Source organism: Mus pahari, chromosome 3 (assembly GCF_900095145.1).
Source record: "Mus pahari chromosome 3, PAHARI_EIJ_v1.1, whole genome shotgun sequence".
In the NCBI taxonomy this organism is placed as follows: Eukaryota; Metazoa; Chordata; class Mammalia; order Rodentia; family Muridae; genus Mus; species Mus pahari.
This window is the reverse complement of record NC_034592.1, coordinates 65,520,977-65,534,268: the sequence shown is the minus strand read 5'-3', so window position 1 is coordinate 65,534,268 and position 13,292 is coordinate 65,520,977. Positions and strand designations below refer to the sequence as shown.

Genomic DNA, 13,292 nt, shown 5'->3' with positions numbered 1-13,292 from the left:
AGTTTAACCTACACACATTTTCAGTGGACAGAAGAAAATCTCATTTAGCGATACTTAAATTTTAAAGAGGACAGCAAAGACCAACAAAGTCAACTATCCTGGACCCTTGTGGGCTCCCACAGACTGAATCACCAACCAAAGTGCAAGCACAGGCTGTACCTAGGCCCCCTGCACCTATGTAGTAGATGAGCAGCTTGATCTTTATAAGAACCCCCCCCCCCAAACAACTGGAGCAGGGGCTGTCCCTGAGCCTGCTGCCTGCCTGCTGCCTGCCTGCTGCCTGCCTGTGAGCCTTGTCTGACCTCAGTGGGAGAGGATGTACCTAGTCCTGCAGCAACTTGATGTGGGGGGTGGATGGGATGGGGTGTTGAAAAAAATGTAAAATAGAGAAAAAGAATAAAACAAACAAACACAAAGCAAATAGACATGAGGCAATGATCATGTCCAGATGTCTAAATGCTACATAAATACTATATGCCTTCTTCCTCTCTTGCTTTCTAATGATATAGCTTCACCTCCAAATAGCTCTTTGTAAAGGCTAAACGTGCATTTCCTGGAGTAAATTGATAATGCATTCCCAAATTAGCACTGTGCTACTCTCAACCAGCTCTTAAAAATTCTACATTTCCACAGTTTCCTGTCAGCCTCCTCTACTTCCTAAAGCGTTCCTAAATACATCCTGAAAACACCTCGATTGGAGTTTTTCTCAAAATGGCTGTGCTATGGAAAAATGGTACATACCACAGAGAGTTCTATATGATTCTTCATAGAAGCAGAATAGGGCTGGAGAGATGGCTCCAAGGCAAAAGGCTAGGCTCACAACTAAAAAGGCAATAGAAACAAAACTGCCCTTTGCTATCGATCATCATCTGCCCTGATGCACATGTAAACAAATCTCAGATCTGAAGTTTATCTTCTACCACCATTCATGAACATTAAATAACAAAGGGCTTCAGATGTATTGTACTTTAGATCCATTTTAAGTAGGTATGAAATATGAAAATCAGAGTATTGTAGCCACAATACATAAGGCAAATTCAGTATATAGAAAAAGAGCCATTGAAATTCTGTATTATACAAGATGTTAAGCAGTCTCTAATAAGACAACTTTATTACATCTCTTTTGTGCTTATCGTTCAATTAAAAATGAATGCTAACCATTATGGTAACACAGATATTGCTAGTATAGAGTATAATAGAGTATCTAAGAGCCTGGTATGTGTAGTCCCAGGCATTTGGGAGGCTGAGACAGAAGGATTATTTGAGTCCTAGAACTTGAAACCATCTTGAACAAAACCCTGTCTCAATAAAAAAGATAAGAAACAAATGAACATGAATCTCTACTGTCAAGTATAGTTTACTATAGATGATCACATGCTAACACCTCAAAAATAAAAGAAAGCTGGGGGTGCAGGTATATGCCTTTAATCCTAGAACTTGGGCAGCAGAAGAAAATGGATCTCTGAGTTTGAGGCCAGCCTAGTCTACAGATAGAGTTCTAGGACAGACAGGCTACATACTGAGACCCTGTCTCAAACACCAAAACCCAATCTAACCAACCAACCAACCAACCAACCAACCAAAAACAGCAGCAGTAAGAACAAGAACAAAAAAAAAAAAAGAAAAAGAAAAAGAAAAAGAGAAAGAAAATGAAAGTAGCTACATTGAAACTAGCACTGAAAATAGCACAATGCCTGTAATAAACCATTTCACAACAGAATTGTGAACAAATAAATTAGTTCTAAAGTTCCCCATGCTTTAGAGAAGACATGGGGGTCAGAGTAAGAAAATTCTAGACTGGCTAGTAAAAGGACTTCTTTGAGCACAATTTCCAAAGGTTGTGTAGACAGACTACTAGACACTTTAAAAAAGACTGTTTATTGCAACACACAATGACTTGCTGATATAACATATGAAGCTGCATCAACAAAGTGCCTAGAGCCCCAAAGCCAGGACCCTTAGATGGTCTCTAAAACATTCCAAAGGAATACACGAGAAGCTGTGTTTTTACCAAAACACATGTTTAAACATGTCAGATCTACTGACAGTTGTAAACCAAGCCTAGAAGCTAAAATAAACAAAGAAAACTTTTATGGAAAGCATGCCAATCTATGCTATTTATTCTTGACTGAATTTCCTCTGAAAATGGCACATTTTCACGTATCCTATAAACCATCTATTTATTCCTACACATATGTACATTCTAAAGTATCTGTAAATGGTTTTCGGCCATGATCACACATATCACAAATGACTCAGACAAATTCTAATACAGTACTGTTCCCAACTGGGATGTGGACACAATCTGGAAGGAGAAGACGCATGCGTCCTTGGTTTGACAAAAGTTTAAGTTGAGACTGTGTATGGTCTGAAAGGACTCTGTGTGGATGTTCTCCTTCCAAGGGGGAGTCGGCTGATGACTCTTTACACCACCCAGGGCACAGTGATGGAAACAGAGGCCTGACAGATGGCATTGTTTTCATGCACCCAGGAGTGGAGTAAGGAAAAAAAAAAAAAGGTCTCTGAGAGTGCCTGCCAAACATACTTAATCCTCACCTGCAGAGCTGTTCTATCCAAGATCAGATCTTGCCTTCCTGAATGCTGGCTTTGTTAATGGGGTTAAGGGCCACAAATTTACTGGGAAGATAGAATCAAATTTTATTTTCTTGGTAACAAATACAATAAGCTTAGCAACTTGAAATTTAGTACCATGGACATTTAAGGTTAAAAGATTACCAGCTGGAAATAAATGGAGCAAAAAAAAAAAAAAATCAGTATTTGAAATATTTTATAAACAAACTTTTAAACATAAAACCACCTTGCTGAGTTAGGATAACAATATGAACTGGTTTTTGAATTTGAGCTAGCAATAAACCAAGGTATCTATTCAAGTGTGTTCTCAAAATACTTCAGAAAGTTTGATTTGCTATGCACATCAACATCCTTGTGCAGGGTAAGCCCTCCTTTGCAAGGGTAAATGTTATAGCAGATCTCCTTCACACGCTGCCACATTCTGAGCTGAATGGCTTCTCTGAAGGGTTTAGTAACACATTCTGAAAAGTTTGTCAAACATTTGCCTTCCATGCCAATTTAAACGCTGACAAAGTATAACATCTTTCATATTTAATAGGAGATTCCTATAAATGATTAAGTAATTCCCTAGGACCAAGGCAGCAAAATGCAAACGAACGGCTTCTTCTATAGTCTGTGCTCCTGGCCAAAGGATCAATATTCTAGTCTAAGGCAAACACTTTCTTCCTAGGCAATTATTTGCAACATGGATCAGGCCAATAAACTTTTTAAAATGAAAACTCAGGCATGCTTTAAAGGAGTAACTATGCCAAATAAGCAATGGGAAGCCAAGTTTTCAGGAGAACTTCAAAGCAAAGCAAATTAAGAGGAAGGAAAGTATCAGAATTTAGTAGAAGAAAGGGGTTAGCAAACGCAGCTCAGGCTGAGTAATTATTTCATCGAACCCAAGTACAGACAAGTCCTAGGAACAGGTCCCTGCTCATGTTCCTACTCAGGCATACCTGACTGAGGAAACTGAATGCACACTTTTTGAAATGTTAGTCACTCACAATCAACTTACAGAAATAACTCCATTTTCAGAACAAATAACTATAGACTTGAAGTCTTCCACAACTCTGCAGTCAAGTCTGGAGAAGAAATAAAAACCATGCACCCTGCACCTATACTGATTTTGAAAATGGGCATTTGTGTCAACATATCAGAAATCCTGGGTAACAATTTGCATGTAACACAAATGTCACATTTGTTTATTTGAATTCCATCTTCAAGATACATGGGTGGCCACAGAAGCAGCTTTCAGCTGAATCTAGGAACTTAGAACACAAAATATAAGCAACTTAAAAATCTCATAGAGGCAGGGGGAGGGGGAATGGGATAGGGGGCTTCTGAAGGGGATACCTGGAAAGGGGAAAGCATTTAAAATGTAAATAAAGAAAATATCCAATAAAAAAATGCAGTGATATATTGAAAAAGATGTCTAGCAGCAATGTCATTCCTGAGCACAAGGCACTCCTACTCAGCCCTGGCACTGCAGCTGTGTCAGACTCTAGACCATTCTTTCACCCATCTCAGGAACCGACAAGCTCCAGCCCTCCCAAGCCTGATTCCACAAGCACAAGTCAAATGTTCCATTTCTTTATTGTCGTATTATGTTTCCTGACTATGTTAACTATGTATAAACCATGCTACTGCTTTGATTAGTTTTATATTTTTTGTCCTTTTCTGTGTCGGTGAAGTTTGGGATGTCATCCTTCCAATCCTATCCTTCCCCAACAAGTCGTATAGGTTTTAGTGCATGTTTTCCCAGCACAGACACATTCAGGAAGATATTATCATCTGTGTGTTCACAGCAGAGCCCAGTGCTGATTTTAATGTACTTTCCACGCTATTACTATGCAATAAATGATGGCACCATATGTGTAGGCACTAATCTTAGGCCCCAGAGGATCAATGGCCCTTTTGACTATGCCAAGAATTGATTCTAAAAGTGCATCAGAATCACATTTACAATTACATTGGTAATACAGTCTGAAAATGGACAGGCCTAATTTCTCTGGCTTAGTTTGACTTACTTGGCATTAGTTCTAATGCATTAGTTCTTCAATCACTAATAATATTTAGAAATCTGCATTTATGAGATAAGAAATGTTACATGCTCTCTCTCTGTGTGTGTGTGTGTGTGTGTGTGTGTGTGTGTGTGTGTGTGTAAAATGCTTTCATAGACATTAAGAACCCCAAGTATTCAAAATAAAAAGGCCCAAAAACCTGAAAACTTTTTCAGGGCCATTGTGCAAGTTTTCAATTTTTCTTGAATTTTTTGGGTCTTGTTTACCTCACTGTAATTTAAGGATTTCTTAGCTCACAGGTATTTTTCTTCTACCTTTCATACTTTATAAGCTTTCAAAGATTATAAAGCTTTGCGAGTTTCTTTGGTTTTCCTTTTGGTTGGGCAGTGCTGGGTGGGGGGATTCACATTCATGGCTCACACATACTGCTGAGTGTCACCTCTGCTGGGGAGTCACACTCAGGGACCCATGCGTGCTCAGTGCCACCTTAGCTGGATTCACATTCAAGGCCTTACACATTGTCACTAAGATACAGTTCAACGCCTAATGTGACTTTTAAAATATATATGTTATACGTTTTAATTAATAACATAAAATAAAGGGTGTTTATCATCAGGAGCTTTAGGAGTGGCTGGAACGAAAAGTACACTTCCTCTTTGGAGACAAAACAGCAAACTATCCAACTTATATAACCTATAGAGAGAGCATTCAGTGTATATAGCCACAGAGAGCACAGGTCCAAGCCAATAGTCAAGGTATATAACTTATGAGAGAGCAAGTCCAAGCCACTCTGGAGTTTATTCATGGTGCTTTTCTTTTTAAAGGGGATACACCAGTGTATAGAAATGGAACTCAATAGTAAAAAAACATTATAATTTAAGTCTGTAATTGTCCCAGAGGCTCAGATGCTGAAGGTTTGGTCCTCTATATAATGATACTCAGAGGTGCAGCTTTCAAGAAGTCAGTAAATTAGTCCCCAGAAGGGCCAGAGAAACATAGAAGGCAGGGCCAGGCAGAAAGCGGACAGGTCCTTGGGCTCAGGATGGTGGAGGCTCTGTCTTAACCTGACCCTCTGGTCCCACCAATCTGTGCCCTGTTCTAGCCCAGCTGTCTCCCATGTTCTCCGTTTCACTATAGGCCCATGAACAACAGAACCAAGTGCTTTCAGGCTGAAACCTCGAGAGCACCAACAGAAACAAACACCCCCCCCCCCTTTTTTGCTCTTCTCAGGCATTTTCTCTCAGTAGTAGAAAGTTCACAGTCATTCTATACATTTTCTCAATTAACTTTGAGCCTGAGTGGTAACTCTCATACATGCTGGTGGCCCCTTGGGGACCCAGAACTCTGGTTAACACTTTAGGTTCTCATGCTCTCCTCATCCAGGGTAAACCCCACTTTACACTGCATTTCAGTCTATGAACAAATCACAATTTCTATGCTTCTTCAGCCATCAAAGGAAAAGAGAACAAATTCCTTACCATTATCAACCTCCTCCTTTACCTCATGCCAATTGGAATTTTATCAAATGACAGCTTCTAATTCTGGAAGAGGTCTAAATTGTAATTCTTTATTTTATGCGTGTGGCAATGAGAGGTCTAAGGGCTTTCCCTCCTTTAAACTTTATGAACACTATTTTGGCTACAGTGGACAAAGTGGTGAGATGTCTGGCAGTCTCAAATCTGCAGAAATGTACAGTCAATGGCTAAAGCTTTCTACAAATTACTGTACACAGTGAAATCAAAGTCTAGCAACGCAGCAGCTCCTGAATAAACTCCACCATGGCACACATCTGCAACTGACACAGGCTCAGCCTGGACCCACCTCTCGGATGACTTGCTGCAATTCATCTTGCTCCACATTCCGGTGCATTTCCTCAGCTGCTGGCATCAGTGAGAGATCCTCTGGCTCTTCCTCCATGTGAGATGTAAGTCCCACTACCTGGGAGGCTTCCTCAGCTCCTCCAGCTTCCTCAGAACTCTCAAGATCTGGAGGTGTTTGCACAGAGCCTGTTCTAGAGGGGGCAGTTGGTGTCAGGGCCACAGAGGCTCGGAATATCTTCTTTCTTGCCACTAAGCGGGCTCTGGGTTTGCTCCCAGATAGCCCTCTAGATCGTCTATTGGTGTGGGAGGGGCTGGAGCAGACAGAAGATGACTCTGATGTTGCTTGAGAGAAAACGGACTCTGAGCTCTCTCCAGGAGGAATTTCATATGCCATGTCTCCAAGGCCCAAGCCCAGCTCAGACTTCAGGTATGATTGCTCTCGCATTAGCTCTGTGACCTGGAAGCCAAAACATTATTCTTCTCTCTCACTATTACCACTGGCAATTAAGAAGGTTACATTCCCAGCTATCCTACTGTCCCAAATCACAAGGAATTTTAAAGGCATAATTATATTTCATTAACTTATTAACTGATCAGTTTTATTCACACACAAAATTAAATTCATAGTAATCTCAAGCCATACCTTGGAAATCTCAGATAGACAGTGAAGTGAAATTATACTAGTGAACATAGAGATGGCTGGATTATCTCATGGAAGGGAAATTAGTGAAAACTAAAACAGCTACTCAGGATGCCTTGCCAATGAGTCTAAAATGCAATGACTACTACTCATTTTGTAGGCCCTGTAAGGAGACAGCATCTGACAGGAAAGGCCTCCTTGGAGTAGAGATGAGATGTTTCCATGATGCACTATGTTCTTGTGGTTATAAAGACAAATCACCACTACATTGAAGCTAGCTTTCTAGAGGTCCAAACTGGCACTGCACTTCAAGTGGCAAACTCACTTCCAATTCATGTAACTTCTTCAAAGTCTGCACTTCAGCCAGCCATGAGCTATTACAACACCCCTTCCCTGGGGACTTGACGGAGAGGCTTACCGGCTCCATGACGTTCAGCGGAGATGGGCATGATAAGTTATCCACGCTCCTGCTGCCACACATCCCCTGAAAGGTAAGCACAGCACAGGCTCACACACAGACACATTTCCTCAAACTGAAAGTGCTCCTAATAAAGACTTGACTACATATTCCTTTGAAATACATCTTTATGTCACAAACACTGTCGTCAGTTACTGTGTAGTCCTAGGAGAGGCTAAGGTTCAATCTTCAGCATCAAAACAAAACAACAAAAACGAACCCCTCCCCCAAACCCAAGTCAGGGAAAAGAAGTAAATAGAAAACAAAGGAAAACTTCAAAGGGGTCAGTTATTTACTTAAACAAAGGGCACTGGGAGATAAAAGGAATAATTTTTTCTTTGGAGTTACAAGCAGGGACACAAGTTTAAAGTAGTCATCTTTTAGTTCACTAAAATTTTTCCTTCAAAAATGAAACTTTTGTGTTGATTTTTGTTTTTTGATTACTGAAAATTATCATTAAAATTTTCAATGTATTTCTAAATGTACTAAATGTGAAATTTATCACACTGTACATAAAACTAATGTGCATAAAAGTTACTTGAACAGTATTCATGATCCTAAAGCATTAAAACAAATGGGTAGAATGAGGTACCCGGTCCTAAGTCCCACATTATGAATAACCCTAGTGCAGACTCTGGACCCCAACAGCATACCGGAAGCGCAGAGGAGCGGAAAGGGGACGGCACCCGCACTGCACGGAGTTGCTCATCCAGGCCCAGCAAGCGCTCCTCCAGCTGCATCTCCAGGTCCTGCAGTTCCATTCGGACAGAGTTCCGCAAACCCTGCAGCTGATCAACTTCATACCTGTCAGATTGGGACAAGCATAACTTTGGAAAAGTAGTAGCTGAATGATTTCTAGTCACCACACTCTTGAAAAGTATGAATTAAGGAAAGGTACTGCAATCTTGTAAGTTCAGACAGCAACCCTGAAGTACTGACTGGGTACTTGGCCCCTGCACGCTCACCTCTCTGAAAAGCAGACTACTCCATGTGGAGTCAGTGAGCTTCGCATGCCTGTTTCTTACCTGCACTGCTTCACTACACACAGTTCTGAGTGTGGACAGAGCTGGGCTCTGAAGAAGCTATGCTTAAGGCCTGCTTCTCTGAAGAAAAGGCTCTGATTGAACTAACCTGTCCTCCTCTGTCATATGAGGGTACACCACGGTTTGCTGCCGCAGCATGGCCAGCTCCAAGTCCATCATCTGCGTTCTGAACAGATTCAGGCTCCGCCTCACGACTTGAAGCTCCTGAAAGGTATTCTGAAATGCAATGTATCCATCAGGATTACACTTCTAAGTCACACACAGTATTGCAATTCAAAGATTTAAGGGGGAACTTACTTCATAAAGAGGTAGAACAGACGACTTCTGAGTACTGTATGGAGCAGCAGCAAGATCAGGACCTCTCGTCATAGGATACTTCAAACAGATAAAACAGGATTAAAACCCAGGTCAAAGTGACTACTGCCAAGTTCTCTAAGGTGTTAAAGTTAATGTAAGGCATGCATTATCATTTCTTTTTAAGCTAAGTCAAACCCACAATGATGTATATTATAATCAACAACAAAAGAAATTGGTTTCTACTGCTGATTATTGATTCTATGTCCAAATTACTGTTTGGGAGAAGATGTAAAGGAAAACATATCCATATATGTGTGTGTGTATCTGTGTATGTGTATGTCTGTGTGTGTGTGTGTGTGTGTGTGTCCATGTACAAGGAAGTGTGTGTTTACAGTACTTCCTTCTTGCCTTGAAAAGGTAAGTAGAGAAGCCAAACTGAGACCCTGAGATCTGTCAGCAAAAGCAAGGGGAGACTGCATCACACTGCAGTGGCTGGAGAAAGCAGCAAGTGGCCCCATCCACACTCAGTGAGACACACTCTATTGTTATAGGCAGGGAAGACAAAAGCCCACAAAGCCCTCATCTCAGTGTAAATGTATGTATGAGTGTGTATGTATATGTGCGTGTTGGTGAATGAGCATATGTTGTGAGCTGAGTGAGTGTGTAAGTGTGAGTATGCATTTGTGTGTGAATGTGAATGAGTGTACACATATGAGAGTGTGAACGTGAGTGTGTGTGTGTGTGTGTGTGTGTTTGGAGAGAGGGGGGCTGTATCATGAGGCTGTATCATGAAAGCAAACAAAATTTCAGTAGGTAAATATGCCTATAGTGGCAACACCTGACCTGAGCTTTAGATACTTATCGGAACTTTGCAGTTCATGAAACAAAAGGCAAGGACAGAGCCCCCCATTTGGAAAACTGCAACAACAACAGCAACAACAACAACCAGCCAACCAACAACCAACCAACCATGGGATACGTGCAGACCTCCCAAAGTTCACGGATCCTGAGAACCCTGAATGCCCCGCTGCCCAGTAGCCCTGGGGCACACCGAAGCAGAGACCGTAGAGTTATCTGTCTACTGGGGTGAGGTGGGAAGTGGGGAGATTTACCAACTGAGTTACTGATAGGATATTCATGGTCAACAAACCACAGCTGGAATAGCTGGCCTGGAAAGGCACACTGTAGATGCACAGATCACACTATAGATGTACAGACAGAGACGGCTGTGAAATCCCCCAGCCTCAAGGAAGTATAATCACAGCCAGAACTATGCTTGATAAGGAGAAATGGGGATGCTCGGGGCAGGAGGACAAAGAGGTATTTGAAAGGTCTATCTTTTCATAACTGAAAATTTGATTTTTTTTTTTTTTAACCTAAGTGGCTTCTTGCCCACTGTTTCACTCTCACAGGTGGCATGCATTCGGAGTTCACACTTTACCTGATTCCCTTTGGAGTGGTTCCAGCTTTGAGCCCATGGAAAGAGACTAACCCTGTGCCAGGAAGCCAGCATCAGAGGTGAGCAGGAAAGCTTAGTCAGAGGGCTGCAAAGCCCAGGAGAGCAGGGAGCCACCGCAGTCAGCGAGAAGTCTTAGAAAGTTAGGGGAGATCTGCACCTCCAAATGGCAGAGAAAAGGACAAAAAGGATTGAGAAGGAAGATGCTTTTAACAGGACCCTCTAAGGTTCAGACAGAGAGAATGAAGGGAAGGCCGAGAGGAGGCAGCCATGGAACAATGCCACCTCTACAGAGAGGAGATTCTCAGGTGAACTTGGTTCAGGATGAGTGACAGCCTTCCCCTACAAAACCGAGAGAGACACAGCTAGGAGAGCATACAGGAAAAGAAGGTGAGGAGATTGTCCATCCTAACTTGCTGAGGAACTAGGTGGAATTCAGAAAAATAAAACAGATCTTTTTCTCTTACCTGTGAAAGATTCTGTAGTGAGCTTCTAATATCATGCAGCACTCTCCGCAACTGCATCTCTATGGCGGAAGGAGGATTCACAGAGCATGCCCTGTACGGGTGGGCAGCATGTCTATGTGAATAGGGACACCCAAAAGGAGAGAAGGCACTACATGAGGCACCTGATATGTTGGGGACACTGTGGGCACTCAGAGTCCTCATGTGTTCACACAGGGGCCTGTCCTGCCACTCAGAGTGGACAGAGTGAAGGGAGCAGGTGGACTGGGATATTGGAGCGAACTGTGGGCAGGGGGCAAGCCTTCCATGGTGGCATTCCTCCAGTCGTGTCCCCTCACTCTGAGGGGCTTCTTCTTTCTTCACAGAGGGTGGCGGGATGAAGATGGTAGATTTAACCAAAGACTGACCATCATGTTCAGTTACTTGCTTTTCCAGTTCTTGTTCCTCTTCGGGTGTGTACTTGTAGGTGAAGGACGGTGGGCTGCACCTGGTCTCTTTTCCTGGAGACAACCGCACATTGACAGAGGACACCACCCTCACTGGGCTCAGTAAAGTGGTGGGCAAAGACTGAGACCTTCTCAGAGGATAGCCAGCTTTTGCGAGCAAGTACCTTTGTTTCAACAGATCCTTTGATTTTATTAGGCTACGCCCTACTCTCTGCCCAGACGTACTGCAAACCTTCATTTGAGCTCTCTGCAGGGCAGTGTTCACTCTGTCCACAGAAGAGGGAAACCCAGTTTTCTTTTCAGAGCTCATACTGCTGCCCTGAGCTTCAAAGGAAGCCAAGGGTCTGAGAATATGGTGTGTGGTGTACTGGGCAAATTCACATTCACTGCCTTTCTCTAGGTCACTCTCGCCACTCTCTTCCCTCGGGAGCTCTCCAGTGGCTGCCAGAGGTGGCTGCTCCTGTGCTTCTGTGACCTGAGGACCAGGCTCACATGGGCCCTGCATGGACTCACTGTTCCCAGCATTCTCTGCGGTCACACACTGAGGGAAATCTTGGTTATCTGGTTTCCTTTTCTCAGCAACTATTTCCACCTTTGTTCTTCCTTTCTGCAGAGAGGCCAGGGACTCCTCCTCTGACTCATTAAAGTAAGGCTGGTCTTGTGCTATAGGAGTCATGTGGTCCTCACCAAGGGATGTGACAGTGGTTTCACTGTCACAGCTGTCAGCACTGCTCCCCATGGCTTGCAGGGACTCCTGAACCTGTGAAGGAAAGCATTTGAGAGGCTGAGGATGAAGTCAGAGTCCCCATTGACAAGACCACAGATGGAATTTGTAGCTGTTCTGGTTTTTACCACCCTGCCCCCCACTTACTTATCAAGATTATCTCAGATAGATTTTTCTTACATTTACTTTCCAACACATGAAACCGATTCTCAGAGTTGGACAGAGATGCCTTCCTGTTCTTCCCCAGCACACACACTTTCCCTAGTCCTCACCATCTTCTCTTCACTCTGAGAAGAATTGTGTCTCCTTTCCACAGCTAACCTGGATCACCTTGCTCCAGGACCAGGGGTCTCTCAACAGTTTCATCCCAGATTCTTCTGGATCAAACTCTTCTTACACTATGGCCCCTTCCCTAATTTGACCAACGTATCTCCCATGTTGAGACATAGAGACCATTGCAAGCAGTCGAACTTACTTCAAAACCTAGCCAGGGACCTCTCTCTCCTTCCTCATCACTGACCTAGCCAGGGACCTCTCTCCTTCCTCATCATGGACACATGCCTCAGGCTGCCTTTAACTTGCTTATTTCATCACAACTCCATGCACTCTTCTCATTGCCCAATTTTTTTGTGTACTGCATTATTCTTTATTTTAAATGCATGTAATATACATACCCTGTCAAGTAACATATATTGGCTCATTCTATCTTAAGTATTCTCAGACCACTTATATAAACTTACAAGCAAGCAAAATCATCTAAAATAAATCTTACTTTTTAATAAAATATTAAGTATCATATACCTTATTGAATAATATAAATGGGAAACAACATTGTATAAGTACGAGAGAGATAGATGGCCACTCTATCTCTCTGAACATGGTGGAATGCAAAACCTCAGAACACAAAGCACAAAACACTGGACACATAGTATATGCAAAATACCGCCCATTCACTCCCAGAAACACACTGGCTTACATGCACTATTACTGTATGAGAGATACTGCATGAGAGGTACAACCAAACACTGAAATCCAAAGATGTCTGTGGAACAGATACCACAACTGCAGCACTATAAAGCTGCAACTTTTAGATCAGGGAATTCCAGCCTTTATCAATACATTTTACATTACCTTCATATTACTATCATGTTTCCATTTTAACTTGAATAATTCTCCTCAGTGTTTTCTTTAATAGTTTTTAATTTATTCTCTTGAGGATGTCCTGAACATCATACAATGAATTATGATCACAACTATATCCCATTTCTCCACTCTAACTCCCTCCTGATCCCCACATCATGTCTCCTTCCCAACTTCAGATCTTAATTTTTTCTTGGTAACACACTG

The 13,292-nt window shown here is 42.3% G+C and overlaps 1 protein-coding gene across 2 annotated transcripts in view; it reads right to left on the bottom strand.

Annotated features, from left to right (window-relative positions):
* Positions 1 to 13,292, bottom strand: part of Itprid2 (ITPR interacting domain containing 2) — a 42,423-nt gene that overhangs the window by 2,859 nt on the left and 26,272 nt on the right. For both annotated transcript variants that reach the window (XM_029536308.1, XM_021193197.2), the window contains 6 exons: positions 10,779 to 11,981; positions 8,856 to 8,933; positions 8,647 to 8,774; positions 8,169 to 8,319; positions 7,477 to 7,542; positions 6,420 to 6,875 (listed from right to left, as the gene is read on the bottom strand). In XM_029536308.1, coding sequence (XP_029392168.1) covers positions 6,420 to 6,875; positions 7,477 to 7,542; positions 8,169 to 8,319; positions 8,647 to 8,774; positions 8,856 to 8,933; positions 10,779 to 11,981 — 2,082 coding nt within the window. The remainder of the gene's footprint in view (positions 1 to 6,419; positions 6,876 to 7,476; positions 7,543 to 8,168; positions 8,320 to 8,646; positions 8,775 to 8,855; positions 8,934 to 10,778; positions 11,982 to 13,292) is intronic.